Genomic DNA, 20,556 nt, shown 5'->3' on the forward strand with positions numbered 1-20,556 from the left:
TGATGGACGTATATCAGCGTTTTTTTTTGTTGAAGGATGGTTTGGAGTCATATTGGGACAAAGTAAGCACCGCAACTGTCAAAAAAATAAGCAGTATTACTTTGGTTTTACATAAATATTATTGTTGATATACGAATGGAACTCAAACTTTTCTCAAGCATGCTAACTTCCTAGTCAATATTTTGAATGGTCTGTCCCAGCAAAAAAAAAAAAATCTTTCCCTGGCAACATGCAAGTGCTCTCTCCCATGATCCTTTGTGGTAGCGCGGCTCCTAGTCCCCATGTAATAAAGATCTCTTCCCCTCGCTGGAGACTGAAGCCCGTGGCGACGGTTGGGAGCGAATCAGAACACAATTCCCGGGGCACCAAATCCTCCTGTAATGCCTGGTCAGACACACACTGGCAACCGGCACAAGCATTTCCTGATCATCTCCGGGGGGCGATGGCAGGAGAGGCGGAACCCTGGTCCCCTGCGTGTGTGACTCGCCACTTTTAATTAAACCTTTAAATCTCTCTCTCTTTATCTCTCCCTCGCTTTCTCTCTTTCCCCTCCCTCCCTCCCTCCCTCCCTCCCTCCCTCCCTCCCTCCCTCCCTCCCTCCCTCCCTCCCTCCCTCCCTCCCTCCCTCCCTCCCTCTCGGTCCACCATTTTGAATTCCCTCACCTCTGAAAGGGAATGGATGGAGACTCTCTCTGTCTTCTACCATCTTGTGTTCGAATTATGGTCACATGAAAAGTGCGTTGGGTGGGTGAAAGGCGAGGGCCCGGAGACAGCAGATGCATGTCTGTGTGTTTGGAAGAGTGGACCTGCATGTGCAAGGGGGGTGATTGCAGACACGTAATGGTGGACAATGGGGGCCTGTCACGCTAGTTTGAGGTGCCTAATCATTATTTGATAGGAGGGTGACCCTCCCCCATACGCTACCATGGTCCTCCAGCTTAAGGCCCTGTGAGGCTGCATTGACTCGCTCTTCTGCTGCATTAGGCTCTAAAGGCCTTCTCTTTAACCCTCCGTTCCCTACCTTTCTCCATCTCTCCGTCTCTCTGTCATTCCATCTCTCCGTCCCTTGGTCTCTCCATCCATTCATCCATCCATCCATCCATCTCTCTCTCTCTCTCTCTCTCTCTCTCTCTCTCTCTCTCTCTCTCTCTCTCTCTCTCTCTCTCTCTCTCTCTCTCTCTCTCTCTCTCTCTCTCTCTCTGTCTCTTCCTCGTACTCTTTCTCTCTCTCTTCCTCGTTCTCTCTCTCTCTCTCTCTCTCTCTCTCTCTCTCTGTCTCTCTCTCTCTGTCTCTCTCTCCAGACTTCCCTTGAGGTAACAGACTAGGTAGCACCTGAGTTGCCTCTGGGGCCTCTGGCTCCATCCAGCCCAGAGTGGCGAGACAGGGCGAGACAGGGCCACCCCAGGGTACCCAGTCCCCTCTAAGCCATGCTCCAACCCACTCTGGGATCTCTTTTGATCACCCCAGGAGATCCAACGTGATCCTGGTGGGACCTCCTTGTTGTGTTCACCAACTCAACTGTTTCATTTGTCCGGTGTTAGATGTTCTAGGGTGTATTCTTTTTTCTTTTTTTGCGTGTTGCATTGATCCGCTTTGAATGGATGACTAAAATCTGTGAATCTACTACCACATTGCGTGTGTGTGTGTTTCTGTTCATTTATTTTTTACAGCTGGCCAATAAGTACGTTTGTTGTTCCTGTCTCCACAGCCAGCCACTCAGACGAGGGCTCGGACGTGGACTCGGAGCCGGGCCTGCCCCTGAAGAGGAAGCAGCGGCGCAGTCGCACCACCTTCACAGCCGAGCAGCTGGAGGAGCTTGAGAGAGCCTTCGAGAGGACGCACTATCCCGACATCTACACCCGGGAGGAGCTGGCCCAGAGGGCCAAGCTCACCGAGGCCAGAGTACAGGTACAAATCTTACTGTCTCTCTCTCTCTCTCTCTCTCTCTCTCTCTCTCTCTCTCTCTCTCTCTCTCTCTCTCTCTCTCTCTCTCTCTCTCTCTCTCTCTCTCTCTCTCTCACGCACATACACACACACACTGGAAACACCATTCCCATGTGTTCTAAAAGTCTGTCAGTTCCCGGGGATTTGTATCATATGGGGGGTACACTGCTCTGGCATGGTTCCATACAACCCTTCACACACTCAGGATGCACACTAACACACACAATATGCACACACACACACACTGTACCCACTGTCTTCAGTGATTAAGGTTTCCTGTTTCGCAAGTTCTTCTGGGAAATATCTCAACAATTACCAATTTCCCTCACTATGGCCGAATTAGAGCCTGTATTAATAGCCACTTGTTTAACCCCGTTTTGTAGATTTGTGGTTCTAGATTCCAAGCGTTTATTTGAACTCCATGAACAAGTCTAAGATGTGAGTCACTGTGGTCTCACAGTACAACAGATGTTCAGATCACTATCTGTGCAGCTGTTGGCTATTGGGCAGACAGCTTACTAAGACACACACACAAACACACTCCATTACATAATACAGACCCCATTCTCAAACTCATTAACCTACTTATACTTAGCTCGTTAGCATACTTAGCTGTGATATCTAAACTTGCTTGAAAACGTCTCACTGCTTTCAAGAGAAGTTGGACAACAGATTGATTTATTCTCCGCCCCCCTCCTCAGGTGTGGTTCAGCAACAGGCGAGCTCGATGGAGGAAGCAGGCAGGAGCCAATCAGCTGATGGCATTCAATCACCTGATCCCCGGCGGTTTCCCGCCCTCTGCCATGTCCAGCCTCCAGCCCTACCAGCTGTCTGACAGCCCTTACCCCCCCACCTCCATCTCCCAAGGTCAGTCCTCATACGAACCCACTATTGCTCTTCACGCATCTCTTCAATCTCGACATGGATGAAAAACAACCTTTAATGGATATTACTGGGATATTAACGTATCGAGATGAACATATCTGACTAAAGACTGTCCTCTCTCTCTCTCCCCTCTCTCTTTCTCCCTCTCTCTCTCTCTGTCTCTCTCTTTCTTTCTCTCTTTCACTTTCTCTCCTCTCATCTCATGGTTCTTGCTGAGCAGTTCCCGAGCAGCCGGGCACGGTCCACAGACCCCAGCCTCTCCCCCCCACCTCAGTGCACCAGACTGGGCTGGGCTCGTCAGCGGGGGCCCAGGATGGGGCCTCCACCTACTGCCTCTCCTCTGGGCGCCACGGCTTCTCCAGCTACTCTGACAGCTTTGGACCCACTCCGGCCCACGCCAACCAGGTCAACCCCTCCATCAGCAATGGGCTCTCGCCACAGGTTTGTGCACGAACGCACGCGCACACACTTATTTTTCAAGAAACATGTCATACTAGGGAACCGAGTCGTTTTTCATTTCAATCTGAGTTGATGCTTTGTAAAGGAGTCAATGACGGATAGAGAGAATGAGAGAGAGAGTGAGAGAGAGAGAGAAAGTGAGAGAGTGAGAGAGAGACACGTCCGGAGAATAAAAAATCAGTCAAAGGACGAGATATCATGGAAGGAAGAGTGACAGACAGACGATGACACAAATGAGAACTGAAAAGACAATTATGGCCGATTACACACTCATCAGTGTCCATCGCGGATTCCCCCCTACCCAGGGAGGGGCCGGACTAACAGGCGGAAAACGAGCTTTTAACCACCTCAAAGGGTGGCCAGGCCCCACGCAAAGCATGCTGGGTACTGAGTCCCCTGAGAGAGAGGGAGGGAGACAGGCTCTCAGTCTCCTGCTGAGCCGAGATAAAAAGTCGCCTCAGGCAACTCGGTTTCTGTCTCCATGACAGGGGGCACGGCCTGAGGGTGTGAGGATTTCATTAGGAGTGTCTGTTTTATCTGTCCTGACACAGACATGCAGGTGGAAAGCGATAGGCGGGCGCTATTTGTATTAGATGACTCTATGGTTTGAGCTTAGCTGAATCATCTCATCATCTCCCGCTATCTCAAGCCTCACTTCGTCAACCCTCGGGCTAATATTTGTAACGATCACATTGTGTCAACTACACACGCAACTTTCCCACATACAACCAAAAAAGCTGTCCCTGATCCATAGACAACCAAGAAACCCTTTTTTGATCAAATGTGGTGTTTACCAGGAACCCCAAAAAAAGAGAGAGAGAGAGAGAGAGAGAGAGAGAGAGAGAGAGAGAGAGAGAGAGAGAGAGAGAGAGAGAGAGAAAGAGAGAGACAGAGTGAGAAAGACACAGTGGTCATCTCATCTCGCCCCTCTCAAAGGGACATTGGAATGTTTGCTCAGTCTGGAATTGCAATCACGGAATGTTCCAGTGTCTTAATTAATTGAAATGGAGGAATCTATTTCCTTGTAATACACTGTGTAATTTATGTAAATGACTCACTTTGTTGGCTAATTTGTTTTAATTTTTGTATTCATCGGCAATACGCTCATTTCCATTTCAGATTGTGCGGTAATAATTTATCTGAAATAAATAGTGTGATAGTGGGGAAATGTGAATTGATTAATTCTAAGACATTAATAGAGTCATGGCATAAAAACCTCCTATTGACAAGTGTAAAAACTTCAGGGCTGACTTGCGTATGCCTATATCTATATGGAGCTTTTCACAAATCTCCTGCATGTGTTATTATTTTGAATAAAAACCAAATAACCTGCTGAGTTTCCTGTGACTCTGGCACAGTGTGTGCAAGCCGTATGATAAGGAAGCGTCTGAACGACAGTAGTGTGGATCACACTGCTCCAGTGGAGAGGGACAGAACTTCCTCAGTTGGTCCCATCCAAACCTGTAGGAACTAGGTGCAGTGCAATCCGTGTCACTGGGTCTGTTGGGTCATTTTAGTCTCAGTTACAGGTCGGTCTGGGTTCGCCTGGTGTTCTGTTGCCTGGTACTGGTGGGGAGTATTATGGTCTGGCCGGTGGGCTCTCTGTGGGCTCCCCAAGGGGCTGGCTCTCAGGCGTCTGTCTGCTGAGCTCCAGCATACCACAGGAATCCTTTCTCACCAGAGCAGCGAGCGGCCGGGCTTTGCACCCCCAAGAGGCCTAATCCCCGGAACCACCTCGAAACAGGCACACCCCCGGGAACTGCTGCTGCTTCAGTTAGAGCAGAGGGCTCAGACTCACACACTCACACACACACTCACACACACACACACACACACATCCACACACATGCACATGCAAGCTGGAGAACGCAGACATGCTTGAGCGCGCGCACACGCAAAACACGCACATACACACGTGTAAGCTGACACACACACAAAAAGGCCTGAGCTCACACACACACACACATGCACACACCCAAAACACACACACCCAGCACCAGATTACTGCCAAACACGTAATAACCCACACCCCATCAGTGTGGGTTCTGATCAGATAGCCTTCTCAAAAACGTGTTCAGTAGACAGATAACCTTTCTCTAATCCTTTTTTTGATCTGTGCTCTCTTCACGAGGAAGTAGGGGCCTAAGACGTTGGCCATGCTAGGGATGACAAATTAGTGCTATCTCCAGTCTTGTCTACAGCAGCATGTTATCGCTCTCCACACTAGTCCCTGGGAAGTAGATGGTATTTAAGCTGTCGATGGGGTTAGACGGGCATACATATATGAGCACATGCGTGTGCAGACACACACACACACACACGCAGACACACAAACACACCCCATGCTGTGAGATGAATTGGGTGCGCTGACCTCCATGTGTTTCCCATTTGTATTTAGTCACACACGAGCATGTACCTCAGACACGTTAGATTAGACTCCTCTGACAGCTCCTGTAAATTACATACACTGTCCGAGTCGATGCGTCAGACAGAGCGTGTGTGTGGCTGGCTGGACGTGTGTGTGTGTCCGGGTTGGAAAGTCCTGTTCCAGCGCTGGGAGCCGTTGTGGTCTCTCCCTCCTCTGGCTGGAGCTGGCGTACGGTCTCCCTTCGTCCTGTTCTCTCGTTCTCTCCCCCTTGTTTTCTCCCCGTTTTGGACGGTATCCCTTCGCACGCCAACCCTACTGCAGCTGTTCACGATGTATCACCAAGGAGACCTTTTAACCCTTGACATCAGGAACAAAAAGTGCTAACCGCACACACACACACACACACACAAAGTATACACCTACCTACACCCTTATGTCTACACACATGATACACACACACACACATCCCTTGTTCCCACGTACCCTTTGGCCTCCTCCTCGCTGGCCCCACAAGGACACGGTGAATTTAGGGCATCAAATGAGAGAAAGTGGGGGAGGGAGAGAGAAAGGAAAAGTTGTATGAGAATGGAGATAGACAGACAAGAGAGCAAAGAGCGATTCTGTTTTTCTCTTTATAGTAAGTGCATAAACAGTCTGTTTCTCTGTCTGTCCTTTCACATCATTGCTGAAACTCCCATAGTAGCTTTTTGGGGCAACAGCTCATTCCACTTCTCATGACTGGGACACAAAATGGAGAACACAATGCACAGCAACGTAGCAAAAGCTCCATGAGCGAGCTCTTAATATCCAACCCGCTCTTCTCTAGAAAGTTCCGCTGGGTAATTCTGAAGGAAAAAATGGCAGCAGGGCAGGGGAACTCAACTCTGCGGTTCTCAAACCGACATTGGGCCTGGTCCGTCAGCAAGGAAGTGGAGTAAAGAGAACCATGTGTGGGCGAGGCAGCATAATCTGACTCTCATGGCTGAGCTAGGAGAGAGGGGAGGTTACCCTGTGGTCTACCTGCTCTCTGTAACCCGCACGTCCACCTCGAAGAAGAGCTAGCCTCCCTCTGTTTAGCTTGTCAGTGTCAATAAAGGGAATATAAGATTAGGGCGATGACACATGTTGTCAGGGACAATCACCGTTGTATTAATGGAGTCTGTGGATGCTGGTGCGGATGGTGATTTATGGTCCTGGAAGTACATGTAGCACCTGGACGCCCTGCATTTAGCTTCCTTCCCTAGCGTGTCACCTAGACAATATGTTCTCCTCATAAATCCACATCTGGAGAAATCATCTTCAGCCTCTGGATGATCCTCATCTGTTCTAGTATTCTATTCACTCGCATTCTATTGCATTATACACCGCAGTTCTGTGTTATTCTGTTCGACTCTGTTATTTCTATTTGACTCTATTCTGACCAGTCCTCCCTCCATGTCTCCCGCTAGGTCATGGGACTGTTGAACCCGGGCGGCGTCCCTCACCAGCCCCAGAGTGACTTCGCCCTCTCCCCCCTGACAGGAGGCCTGGAACCCGGGGTCGGCATGGCGGCCAGCTGCCACGGTTCCCAGCGTCTGGAGGCTCTGCCAGGCCTGACCAGCACCCAGTCCTACTGCCCACCCACCTACAGCTCTCCAGCCTACGCCGTGGACCACCACCCCTCCTACCAGTACAGCCAGTACGGCCAGAGCAAGGTGAGCACACACACACACACACACATACACACCCACACACACAGGCACAAACACATGTACACAGATATATAGATTTCATGAAAGTTAGGGGTGAGGCTTACCGCTCTGAGTTGTTCTACCATTACCTGCGCTGGTATTTCCACCTCCACCCCTCTCTGCTCCTCTGACATTGTGGGGTCCAATGTTCTGAGTCATCAGCCTTGTTAATTGGCCGGGGCAACATCTGATGAGAAAGCGTCTCATATCTCCCTTATGACCGGTGAGGTTACATGCACTCAGGTAGGACTCAGCTTCTGGCCAGGCTACTTCAGTTTATATTAGCATTACCCGAGTGTATACACACACACACACACTTACCCTTTCATGACCTCATGTGATGAGGCTGCCCATCAATCCCCCCCCCCACCCCCCCTCTCACCTAGCCATGTAATGACCTCGCTCGCTGTCCGCATGTGTAACCAAGATACCCCACCAGATAAAAGGAGCCTCTTCTCCAGACCTTGTTTGACAGGAGGGTGGAGGGAGAAAGCAAGGGTGTGGGGGTTTGGGGGGCAGGAGGGGTGGAGGGGGTGGGGGTGCATGTGCGTCGGGGCGGGAATGGGGTGAGGTACATGACCACATGTTGACTGGCCCGTCATCGGCGACATCTTGATGTCATTAATTTAGCGAGCTCAGGGAGAGACCCACGTGCAGCTCACCGGGGATAGGATGTGTGTGTGTGTGTGTTTCTGTCAGGAAAGTGGGGGGTGAGAGGGGCTGTTTAACGGGGAGCGATATGGCCCTTGGCAGCTGGCGATGAGAACCATGTGTCCCTGAGGGGTCACATCCAGAGTTGTTACTGATCAGAGGAGCGATCCACCAAACCTACCTGCAGTGGCCAACTCAGCTTCTAGACCTGGCCTCCAGCCCCCAGCCCCAGCCTCAACTCCCACCCCCACCCACAACCCTGCCTCAGCCCTCGCCTCAGCCCTAGCCTCAAACGCCAGCCCCAATGCCAGCCCAAGCCTCAAACACATCTTGCCTTGGCATAGTAGGCGGAGCCTGATAAGGAACACTACGGAGACCTCTAACCCCGCTCTCTCTCTTTGTTTCCTCAGATGCCTTTCCTTATCTAAAGCACCAACTCTGCTCTGGAGGACAACTTCTGTGACCCGACCTGACAGTCAGCCTCAGAGCACACACACACACACACACCCTCTCTCTCCTCTCAGTCCCCCGTCCACACTGGCCCTGGTGCCCCCTCTGCCAACCCCCCCCCCCCCACTGAGGGAGTGGGGGGGGGGGGGGAGGACCTACCCAGGAGACCTTTGGGGGGGGTGGGGGTTGACTGGGATAATGAGGACCAAAAGGGGTTGGCGTCTTCTCGAGTTACCTGGTACTCACCGCACTCACGCTCCATGCCATCTCCTCCAAACCTCAACACGCCTCGCTCCGCCATGCTTCTAGAAGGAGGAAGCGGGAAACAAGCTGGAGAGGAAGGGGGTGGAGGAGGGTGGGGAGGTGGCGGAAAGCAAAAAATGTATAACTTAACTGACTCATAACAACTGGGGCAACATACCGGTGAAGACTTTGTAAACTGTTTTTCCATGCGGCTCCTATTCCTCGTCAGGACTGATTTCAGAAGAGGATGGAAGAGTAAGACACAAGGATGACTTTTACAATCCGTACGAGGGTCATTCCGTACTCACCTTGCAACACGGCATGGCCGTTATGTGTTTTCGGTGGCACTCATAGTCTTAGGACAATGTCATTGACTAAACATAAAGATGATTCCCACATTCGAATGATGGACTTTATGTGGTTTGAGTATACTGTACATGAACATGGGGACACAGCCGAGGCCTTGATTGGTGGAGAAAAGACAGGTGCTGCAACCCAAAGAGAGTGCAATACTTTCATACCTCAGATGAAACTCATCGTCACATAGTCACTCAACTATCTGACTTGACATCCTCTACACACAACATTGTTTAGATTTCATTTTCCAAATGTATTTTTCCATTTGAATGGTAATGGGCAAAACAACATGCTGAAAGTAAAAAGAACAGCATTACCCATCAGCCATTGTGCTCTGTAAAAAAATGTTTCATCAAAACAGGACACCAAGTCAAGTGTATATGGATCCAGATGATCTCACATCGATGGTCTACATTGACTGAATGAGAATTGGGTCCCAGATAAGAATTAGCTGGGGGTCAGTACGACAGTGGCTGTTATCATTGTAAAGAGAGAATCATCAGTTCTTTTCAGTATTTATTCAGCGTCCACCCCTGTGTGTCCCTGATCACAGCACTCTCTCTAGGGCTTATCAAGTCTTAAGTTTCTTTCCAGACTGTTTTATATACATATATAATGTTTCCTTTATGACTGCATAAAATGATTTTGTTGTAATATGTCTTGTGTAAAAATGCAGCGCTATTTACTATTTATAATAAACTATATTAAAATGTGTGGAAGTGATTGGTGTTTCGTAGTTACGTGGGTATACTAAGAAATCATTAAAAAACGAGGGGAGTATTAAGTTAAAGGTTGTGGTGTCCTATCAGTTGATGAACCATGCTGGTGGATGGGAGCCATAACCATCATTTACATTTACATTAAGTCATTTAGCAGACGCTCTTATCCAGAGCGACTTACAGTAAGTACAGGGACATTCCCCCCGAGGCAAGTAGGGTGAAGTGCCTTGCCCAAGGACACAACGTCATTTGGCATGGCCGGGAATCAAACTGGCAACCTTCAGATTACTAGCCTGATTTCCTAACCGCTCAGCCATCTGACTTCCTTAGACATCAGAGCACAGACGCAAGACAGAATTGTAACAGACATACGTTAAACTTGACGTCTGTCTTTCTTTCTTTGGCATTCTCTTTCACCTCTCCCTTCAAGTTTATACAGTCTTTTGTAAGTGATTGTTAACAGCTGATTGTTGTGGGGGTTTTGTAAGAAGACACCTATGTTTAATTTTTATGGAAAATAATGAATTTCCCTCTCCCTCCATGACCCCGTTACACATGCATCCTACTGTAAACAAACACTTAATAAAATATGTTTCTCATTGTAATCTGACGAGTGCAACCAACGCAATCCCCCCACCAGTATATTTTCAAAGCTCGTTCCCCCAGTCATTCATAAATATATCCTCTTTCATAAATACCACTGTCTGACAAATCCCCTCTCCCCGAAGGCCCCTTCACACCGTTGATGAGTAAAGCAGAGGCCCCTGTAAACGACCCAAACACAACAGCACACAGACCTGCAGGGATATCAGTCACTGCCAGTGTCCCTGCAGGGTTCAGGGGCCACAGCCGTCCACCGATCCCCTCCAGACAGCGGGGAAAAAACCCTCACGTCGGACACTTCACAAGTTACTGATATCGGTGAGTTTTATGGCTCTTGTTCTTCCTTTTCTTTTTCTTTCTTTCTTTTACTTGGAGGGATGAAGGGATCAGGTGCCTGCAGCTGCCTGTGCCATTCATTTTTTTATGTGCTTGTGTGTGTGAGAGAGAGTGTGTGTGTGTGAGTGTGAACGTGTGTGAGTCGGAGAGAGCGCTCACGTCTAACAGTACATACAGGGTTTAGGAGTGTTTGCGACTGAATGAGTCGCTGAACAAACAGACACATGCTGTTTACGTTTCTTTGTTCGTGGTTACATGCGAATGGGTACGTTTGCAGTTTGCGTGTGTGAGTACATGGCCTGATCAAAGCCTGATCGGATTTCGGTATTTTCTTAGTGGTCAGAAAACTTTCCTTTACAAGTGCTTTGCTTGTTGAACACAATGGATGAAGAAGCCAAAGGGGCAGTCCTGGAATGGAGTGCCAGTCAAGCAAGCACACACTGGAGACAACTTAACCTCTGACCCACCTTCCCTTTGAAATGGAGGAGGCTACTTGACCGGAGCTGACAACTACCCCTCGGGCTTCTACTGCCCCCCCCCCCTCCCACACACACACCCTCCGATCCAAAGTAAATCAAGCAGAGGGAGGGAAGGCAGGAGGGGGGGGGAGGAGGAGTGGAATCAAGTTAATTTGGAGAGAAAGACAGAGGGAGTGAGAGATGGAAAATGTTTGAGGGAAGTGGGGGAGGTTGATCCTGTGTTATTTGCCGGCATAAACTGAACTGGGAAATGGGAGCTATGTCGGATGATTGAATCGTGGAGCCCTGCCCAAGAGGAACCATCAGGTTGGCTACAACGGCGACATTAGCGGGCGAGCTTTATCTCAGAAATGTCCTCTTATCAGCGGTGTCAAGAGAGGGGAGAGGGACAGCATGCCGTTCCCAAAGCGGAGCGGGGCGAGGTCACTCCTCCCTCTCTCATTCTCTCTCTCTCTCTCTATCTCTCTCCTCTCCAACTTAGTTGTTACTGTGTCCTTGCTCAGGTCATTACCTTTCCTTTATTCTATTTTACTTTCCCTCATCCTTCTCCTTTTTATTTCTAAGTTCCTCAATTCTCTTTCTCTCTCTGAGTCTTTTTCACCATGAACCGGACCCTCCTTCTTGCTCTGCTCACCCACTGCAAGAAGATGATTCTGGAGGAACTGGACACCAACATCGGGGACAGTGACCACCGCAATGCCACGGCGAGCACCACGCCCGGCCCCCTCGCTACCATCAGCCCCACCTCGCCCATCGTCCTGGACCTCAGGGGGTCTTACGACAACGCCTATTTCTATATCCTGTTTGTCATGTTCTTCTACTCCTTCCTGGCGCTGACGCTCTTTAAGAACTTTATCCGCAGCGGGAAGGGCAAGAAGGACCCCTACGAGGAGTTCATGAGTGGGGGGGCGACGGCCCTGCCCAAATTCAACACAGGCCCTTCGACAGGGGAAGGGTTTGACTTTGAAGATGAGTGCATTCTCTGAGCACGGACTGGGCCGACCGTGAGGCGAAGTGGGAGGGAGATGTTTTGACAGTCATCGAAGCCAGGAAAACGTCAATGCGGACTATTTCAGGGCAGAGCTGCTAGTGATTTTGGAGAAACCTTTTTTTTTTCTCCTCCCTTCTCCATGTTCACTCTCTCTCTCTCTCTCTCTCTCTCTCCCTCTCTCTCTCTCTCTCTCTCTCTCTCTCTCTCTCTCTCTCCATACAACTGAACAATCAGCGACGCCAGCCCAAGGAGGCCTGTCAGAAAGGAGGACCATGAGAGCGGAGGGGACTGGCTTCCTCTGGGCATCTGAGAGACGTGGAGCAGAGGAGGGGCCAAGGAACATGCTCAACTGTGGATCATCAGAATGCTGGGATGCCCTCCTGGGGGGAGGGGGGCAATCAAGATCACAGACTGAGGAGGTTCTTTATCACGAGCATCAAGGAATACATTAAATGCCATGGATTTGGTGTACGTGTGTGTTTGTGTGTAGAGTGAATGGATTATTTAAGACCACTGACAACAAAATGACTAATTTTCGGTTATGTAGGTAATTCTGGAGATTTACACAATGAAAAATTTAACATAAAAATGATTAATTGATTGTGATACTTTAGTCATGTATCTATCAATGTAATGTAAAAAAGTGTATAATTCAATGTAAAAAGTTCAATAAAATGGAGAAGACAAAGAATGAGAAGTTAAAAAATATCTTGTAATTTGATTTAAACAATTATCAAATGTCTAGCCCCAATATTCAAGTATTACCTTGTCTTGGTTATGAGGGATCCTCTGGTACATAGCAAACTGGTTTATGCAACCCCTTGCTAACCCCATAGGTCTGAATGTGCAATGCATTGGCGAAAGGTGAACTCCAGTCTATCAGTCCATAGAATGCACATCAATTGCACAGCGGGATTATGTGACGACGGCTTTAATGAGCACATGCGTTTTTGATTTGAAAGACTTACCGCCTACCAGGAATAAACTCGCCCATGAAAAAGGAGAACGGAGCGTTTACGTTTCCTGAAAGTGGGATACACTTTTCAGTAACTAGTCAACTGCTCGGTTATAGTTATCGTCACAGCGCGGTTTAGGGTCAAATTAGGCGCGTACACCCCAATTATGCTCGATAAAGTCGCGGTTGAGGTAAAGACGCCTAATACAGAACACCACATGTTCTGTGCTGTGCATAGAAATCACATTGCTCGAAATACACTTGAAATATATATTTTTCTGTATAAACAGAAGCAAAAGGTGACTTAGGGAGGCTTTTTAGCCTTAGGGCCACAACAGAATGTCCTGCGTCAGGTGAGCATGATCAGGTCACAAAACGTGCAGGACTCATTGAATCTATTATTACATGTGCGTGTGTGTGTGTGTGTGTTTGAGTGAGAGTGAGAGAGGGAGTGAGAGAGGGAGAGGGAGAGAATGACTGTAATAACAGAAACTGGGCCTGTAGGCTGTTGGTCGGTTGTTTTCTTTCCTCTTATAATTTGATATCGGTCTCATCCTCCTGTCTACTCTTTAACGCCTCCTGAAGTTTCAGACCAAGGTCACCAGCATAAAGATGTAGGCAGATGTTTTCATGGCCATACCATGTAAAATCGTGAAATTCCTACTGCATTAGGCTAGGCAACGACAAAACTATTAGAACCGAAGACTATGTTCTAAATAGGAATGAGAAATAGGAATAAACAGTCACCACATTAGCCAATGCTTATATGAAATAAGCATATTGTTTTCCGTTACTGTCCACAGAGTGCAATTTGGTTTGCAGCATGCTGTAAAAACACAATGGCCATATGACAATAGATGGCCTATTCACAAAAAGAACATAGGTAACAGAACCACCACTACCACAAATTATTACACAAGACAACTGATGGCAGCAAGTATAAAAACGGTTAAACTGGTTATGTAAGTCTAGGGAGTCTGTCTGCCCACAAATTAAGTGAATAAACTACGCCTTACACATTCTTAAAATGTTAGCAATGTTCATTCTCTTTATGGCTTTGGCTACTCAAGCAGAAGATCATATTGAATGCTTACATTTACACAATATAAAATAGCCCCCTTCTTGCAAAAGTCCACACCATTCAGAGGTTCACTGCCTCCTGGTGGTATGTTCTCAAATATAATGTGAAGAGTGTTGGTGAGAAGAAGTCACTGTGGAGGAGATCTTGTCATCATTTCTTTCTGATCTGTCTGATCCTCATGTTGAGGATTGCATTGGTCTGCTTCCCCTGTATGTAGGCTTGGGTCTGGGATAAAAACTTAGGAGACAGGGAGAAGAACAATTAGTTAGGTGGACAGAATGACAGCTGGACAGAATGATCAGAATTGATCAAAAATTGACTTGTGACTTAGAGTGACATCAACAGATGTATAATACAAGTTTTGAAATGTTGACTAACGTTTGATTTTGATCTGTTTTAAAATAGAGAGGATTCACCTACATTCTGTAAGGCATTGACTATAGCCTCCTCACTGTTCTCCCCAGAAAGGACAGAAAACGTCAAATAGACAACCAATGGTCCAGTATCTGAAATACAATGGATGAAATATAGATTTCATGCACATTTAAAGTGAATCACAGTATTTTAATTATTTGTTGACCTACTGGAGCAATTAACTGAGCAGTTTACCTTTGGGATCTGTGTGTGTACTGTCATCTAGTGGTGAATCTGGGGAGGTACTGTAGGCTGTGTCGGGCACTGATGGTTTGAGGTTAGGAGTTGTCAGTGATATTGGGGAAGATGAAGGACTAGTTAATGGTACCATGGTAGATACAATACTGGTTAGGGTCACCAGGCTAGTTGGAGAACTAGTTAGTGGCAATGGTCTTTGTACAAGACTAGTTAGCTGTTCTGGGGTGGATAGAGTACTACTTAGTGGTACGGGGGTAGATGTAGTAGTTAGTGGTACTAGGGTAGATGTAGGACTAGTTAGTGGTACCAGGGTGGATGGATAACTAGTTAGTGGTACTGTGGTAGATGTAGGACTAGTTAGTGATGCCATGGTAGAGTCAGAATTAGTTATTGGTGTTGGGGTGGATGGATAGCTAGTTAGTGGTACTGGGATGGATGTAGTGGTTAGTGGTAATGGGGTAGATGTAGGACTAGTTAGTGGTGCCATGGTAGAGTCAGGACTATTCGGTGGTACCAGGGTGGATGGAGAACTAGTTTGTGGTACTGGGATGGATGTAGTGGTTAGTGGTAATAGGGTAGATGTTGTACTAGTTAGTGGTACTGGGGTAGATGTAGGAGTAGTTAGTGGTGACATGGTAGAGTCAGAACTAGTTAGTGGTACTGGGGTGGATGGATAACTAGTTAGTGGTACTGGGATGGATGTAGTGGTTCGTGGTAATAGGGTAGATGTTGTACTAGTTGTTGGTACTGGGGTAGATGTAGGACTAGTTAGTGGTGCCATGGTAGAGTCAGAACTAGTTAGTGGTACTGTGGTAGATGTAGGACTAGTTAGTGATGCCATGGTAGAGTCAGAATTAGTTATTGGTGTTGGGGTGGATGGATAGCTAGTTAGTGGTACTGGGATGGATGTAGTGGTTAGTGGTAATGGGGTAGATGTAGGACTAGTTAGTGGTGCCATGGTAGAGTCAGGACTATTCGGTGGTACCAGGGTGGATGGAGAACTAGTTTGTGGTACTGGGATGGATGTAGTGGTTAGTGGTAATAGGGTAGATGTTGTACTAGTTAGTGGTACTGGGGTAGATGTAGGAGTAGTTAGTGGTGACATGGTAGAGTCAGAACTAGTTAGTGGTACTGGGGTGGATGGATAACTAGTTAGTGGTACTGGGATGGATGTAGTGGTTCGTGGTAATAGGGTAGATGTTGTACTAGTTGTTGGTACTGGGGTAGATGTAGGACTAGTTAGTGGTGCCATGGTAGAGTCAGAACTAGTTAGTGGTACTGGGGTAGATGTAGGACTAGTTAGTGGTACTGGGGTGGATGGATAACTAGTTAGTGGTACTGTGGTAGATGTAGGACTAGTTAGTGATGCCATGGTAGAGTCAGAATTAGTTATTGGTGTTGGGGTGGATGGATAGCTAGTTAGTGGTACTGGGATGGATGTAGTGGTTAGTGGTAATGGGGTAGATGTAGGACTAGTTAGTGGTGCCATGGTAGAGTCAGGACTTTTCGGTGGTACCAGGGTGGATGGAGAACTAGTTTGTGGTACTGGGATGGATGTAGTGGTTAGTGGTAATAGGGTAGATGTTGTACTAGTTAGTGGTACTGGGGTAGATGTAGGACTAGTTAGTGGTGACATGGTAGAGTCAGAACTAGTTAGTGGTACTGGGGCGGATGGATAACTAGTTAGTGGTACTGGGATGGATGTAGTGGTTCGTGGTAATAGGGTAGATGTTGTACTAGTTGTTGGTACTGGGGTAGATGTAGGACTAGTAAGTGGTGCCATGGTAGAGTCAGAACTAGTTAGTGGTACTGGGGTAGATGTAGGACTAGTTAGTGGTACTGGGGTGGATCTAGTGGTTAGTGGTAATGGGGTAGATGTATGACTAGTTTGTGATACCAGGGTGGATGGAGAACTAGTTAGTGGTACGGGGGTAGATGTAGGACTAGTTAGTGGTGCCATGGTAGAGTCAGAACCAGTTAGTGGTACTGGGGTGGATGGATAACTAGTTAGTGGTACGGGGGTAGATGAAAGACTAGTTAGTGGTGCCATGGTAGAGTCATGACTAGTCGGTGGTACCAGGGTGGATGGAGAACTAGTTTGTGGTACTGGGATGGATGTACTGGTTAGTGGTAATACGGTAGATGTTGTACTAGTTAGTGGTACTGGGGTAGATGTAGGACTAGTTAGTGGTGCCATGGTAGAGTCAGAACTAGTTAGTGGTATTGGGGTGGATGGATAACTAGTTAGTGGTACTGGGATGGATGTAGTGGTTAGTGGTAACAGGGTAGATGTTGTACTAGTTAGTGGTATTGGGTTAGATGTAGGACTAGTTAGTGGTGCCATGGTAGAGTCAGAACTAGTTAGTGGTACTGGGGTAGATGTAGGACTAGTTAGTGGTACTGGGGTAGATGTCGGACTAGTTAGTGGTGCCATGGTAGAGTCAGAATTAGTTATTAGTATTGGGATGGATGGATAACTAGTTAGTGTTACTGGGATGGATGTAGTGGTTAGTGGTAATGGGGTAGATGTATGACTAGTTAGTGGTACTGGGGTAGATGTAGAACTAGTTAGTGGTGCCATGGTAGAGTCAGAACTAGTTAGTGGTACTGGGGTGGATGGATAACTAGTTAGTGGTACTGGGATGGATGTAGTGGTTAGTGGAACTAGGGTGGATGCTGTACTAGTTAGTGGTAATGGGGTAGATGTAGGACTAGTTAGTGGTGCCATGGTAGAGTCAGGACTAGTTAGTGGTACCAGGGTGGATGGATAACTAGTTAGTGGTACTGGGGTGGATCTAGTGGTTAGTGGTAATGGGGTAGATGTACGACTAGTTAGTGGTACCAGGGTGGATGGAGAACTAGTTAGTGGTATTGTGATAGATGTAGAGGTTTGTGGTACTGGGGTAGATGTAGGACTAGTTAGTGGTGCCATGTTAGAGTCAGGACTAGTTATTGGTACCGGGGTGGATAGAGAACTAGTTAGTGGTACTGGGGTGGATCTAGTGGTTAGTGGTGCTTGAGTCGATATAGAAGTAGTTAGTGACATCGTCTCTGCACTGGTTCCTGCTGGAGTTGGACTGGCAATGGTGCTGAGGGCTTCAGAAAACAACACAAGAGACTTTAGTTTAAGACAAACGTATTACAGATACTTATACATGTATAATCAAGCTCTTTTCTTACATTCTTTGCATGTTCCATTGTAGTCCAAGCAGCAATCTAAACCTTTCAGACAGTACTCGTCACAAAAACACAATTTGTTAGTAACAACTCTTCTACAGGTACTGTTGTAGCCTGCACAGCACAGTACAGAGGGGCTGGCACATCCACCTGGAAGACAACACAACGGTCAGAATATCAAATATCCAACATGATATCCAATCCAAGTATGATTTTGAATGGATCAAATGCCGATAATACATATCTTTACACAATATTGATTTTGCAGGGCACAGAGGTAGGAGAGCTGGATTAGGGTTTGACCTACCCTGTGTACTTGATGAAGTGGTGGATGAGGAGGTAGCTGGGATGGATGGAGGGGCGGAGGATGTAGTGGATGGCAGGGATGGAGCAGAAGTAGAGGTGGCTGTGGTAGTACCCTGGGTGGAGGCTGACGAGGTGTCTGGGATGACAGCAGGGGTGGAGGAATCCAAGGCAGCTGTATTGGATGGTGGGGTGGTGGAAGTGTATGGAATGGATGGAGGGGTGGAGGAGGTGGTGGTGATAGGAACAGGTTCAGGGGTGGATTCAGTAGGGCTGGAGGTAAGTGGCTTTTTCTCAATACTAATACACTAAAATGATACTGAACACAAAACAAAAATATAAAAAAAAACTACACAAAGTGCATCTGGAAACTATTCCAGAAAAAAAAAAATAGTCATCAATTTATAGACATCTCAAGGACGATGAAAGGAAAAAGGATGTGGCTCATCTAAATTTGGTGTAACATAGCAAAGGATCTGAACACCTAAAAAGGTATTTCAGTTTTACAAAAATGCTAAAAAAAATGTAATGCACATTAACAAGTTTCCAGTTAGTCAATATAGGGTATTGTGTGTATATTGATGGCGATTGTTTTTAAATTAAAGGTTAAGTCTTTAACATAACTTTTTAAGTGATGGAGTCTTACTACATTCTAAAGGCACTTTAACAACTTTGCTGAACCCATTAACTGGCAGATTACAGTAACAGACTTGTCTATCCTTCAACCACAAGGATCCTCTTGTGAGTATGAAGTTCAATACTACTGTACACATGTCTTTACTATTGTTACTTTAATCGGACTGAGACCTTTAAACAGGACAAGACAGAATGATACAGATGTCCAGGTCCAAGGCTTGTTTGATCTTTTAACAATTATGGTGATGAGTTTCCCTTCAAATCCTGCTAACACAGAACTTTGCTTCTTTGGTGTGTAGATAGATCAAATAGTACATCAACGTACTAGTTATATAGATTAACAATATCTATTCAACAAAACATAATACCTCACTGTGATAATATAGAGCTGTTTGTAACTAGGTAAAAAACAAAATGAATATAACTTTAAAGTTGCAAATGTAAGTGTTTCCAGGAGCAGCTTATAAACCGAGATGGTTATTTTAGTCATTGAAGGGTTCACTATTTAAAATTACAGACCTGAAAAAGATCCTATAACCAAGCTTTCTAAAAGCTCTGTCTCAAAAAGCTTTAGATATAAACACTGAGAATGTACAAAGTCATAAAGTTTAAATATTCTTGTTCCATACCTCCATATATGTTAAGTTGGAGCAGTGGCACCAGAAACACCAGAAAAGTCCAGCCATCCATACTGATGTCTTACAGTTGTCTACAGTGTGAAGACTTTTACACATATATACTTCCACACAGACACACAATACCATTGTCTGGCAGGCTATTTTCCAGTCTTACCTGTTTCTTTGGGTGTTTATTTTTACTTGATAAATGACGCAGAAATGTTGTGGTACAATAGTACCAGTGACTCCAGTGGGTCTATTCAGACATTCAGGCATGACGCAAGTCGGATACTTTACAATGACTTTGTGGAAATTTGTAGAAGAGAAAATGAAGCAAAAAATATTTGACCTTCTCATTTCTCAACGATATGGAAACAGGAAACACTATCATCAAACTATTTATTGGGTGTGCTTTGCCTTCGGCAAGGGCACAACCTTTGTTCTCTCACATATATATTATTATTTTTATTATTCTTTTTGCCCCCCTAAAACTCAGTCAATATTTGGCCTACATAGACAACCTAGGTGTCAAAAGTTTTGTCTTGGTACCGATTGAGTCGCTTGTATTGGGATTTACGTTCCGTTGCATGGTTTAGGCTTAGGTTAAGTTTTTGTGGCGAAAAGTGAAGCTAACGGTGGCTAATTTGCTAGCCACAGTCACTGACGTTACTAACGTCACTACGTCGCTAACGTCACGAAAACTCGCGTGACTACCTCTAGCAGAACATTAGTTTAGCAGCTCGTTAACTTCTGGGAGATAGCTAAGCTAACTACTTTACTGCAAGGCAGCTGCAGAAACGCCACAAGCAAAGAGGCCAGGGTGATAACTATTTACTAATTTTACTTTGTGATATGACACACAATTGTGATGTGTAATGTACAATATAAGCTGATATTATTAAGGAAGTACATCTACTTTCGGAAACAGTAGTTTACTATTTCACTGAAGTATTAGCATCA

General features: G+C 46.5%; 2 protein-coding genes across 2 annotated transcripts; one reads left to right on the forward strand and one right to left on the reverse strand.

Moving 5' to 3' along the window:
- Window positions 1–925: 925 nt before the first annotated feature.
- LOC134036534 (paired box protein Pax-3-like) lies at window positions 926–8,585 on the forward strand. Its single transcript, XM_062481521.1, has 6 exons — window positions 926–948; window positions 1,671–1,908; window positions 2,646–2,811; window positions 3,050–3,270; window positions 7,105–7,350; window positions 8,448–8,585. Exons 1-6 carry the CDS (start codon window positions 926–928, stop codon window positions 8,463–8,465), a joined length of 912 nt encoding a protein of 303 aa, XP_062337505.1. The 3' UTR covers window positions 8,466–8,585.
- A 4,894-nt stretch (window positions 8,586–13,479) lies between these two features.
- On the reverse strand, window positions 13,480–16,544 carry LOC134036629 (mucin-2-like). The gene is made up of 3 exons (XM_062481630.1): window positions 14,861–16,544; window positions 14,672–14,757; window positions 13,480–14,488 (listed from the first exon to the last, which is right to left on the reverse strand). Exons 1-3 carry the CDS (start codon window positions 16,497–16,499, stop codon window positions 14,402–14,404), a joined length of 1,812 nt encoding a protein of 603 aa, XP_062337614.1. The 5' UTR covers window positions 16,500–16,544; the 3' UTR covers window positions 13,480–14,401.
- Between the last annotated feature and the right edge of the window lie 4,012 nt (window positions 16,545–20,556).

The sequence above is a fragment of the Osmerus eperlanus genome, chromosome 16 (assembly GCF_963692335.1).
Source record: "Osmerus eperlanus chromosome 16, fOsmEpe2.1, whole genome shotgun sequence".
NCBI classification, from domain to species: Eukaryota; Metazoa; Chordata; class Actinopteri; order Osmeriformes; family Osmeridae; genus Osmerus; species Osmerus eperlanus.

Excerpts from the sequence above, each read along its gene's own strand:
- LOC134036534 (XM_062481521.1), top strand. The coding sequence starts at position 926 with ATGGTCCTCCAGCTTAAGGCCCT. Across the intron at positions 949-1,670 it reads GTCCTCCAGCTTAAGGCCCT|CTGGCCAATAAGTACGTTTG; the intron begins GTGAGGCTGCAT and ends TATTTTTTACAG. Across the intron at positions 2,812-3,049 it reads CCCCACCTCCATCTCCCAAG|TTCCCGAGCAGCCGGGCACG; the intron begins GTCAGTCCTCAT and ends CTTGCTGAGCAG.
- LOC134036629 (XM_062481630.1), bottom strand. The coding sequence starts at position 16,499 with ATGTCACCACTAACTAGTCCTACATCTACCCCAGTACCACTAACTAGT. Across the intron at positions 14,758-14,860 it reads TACACACACAGATCCCAAAG|ATACTGGACCATTGGTTGTC; the intron begins GTAAACTGCTCA and ends ATTGTATTTCAG. Across the intron at positions 14,489-14,671 it reads TAGTCAATGCCTTACAGAAT|TTTTTATCCCAGACCCAAGC; the intron begins GTAGGTGAATCC and ends CTGTCTCCTAAG.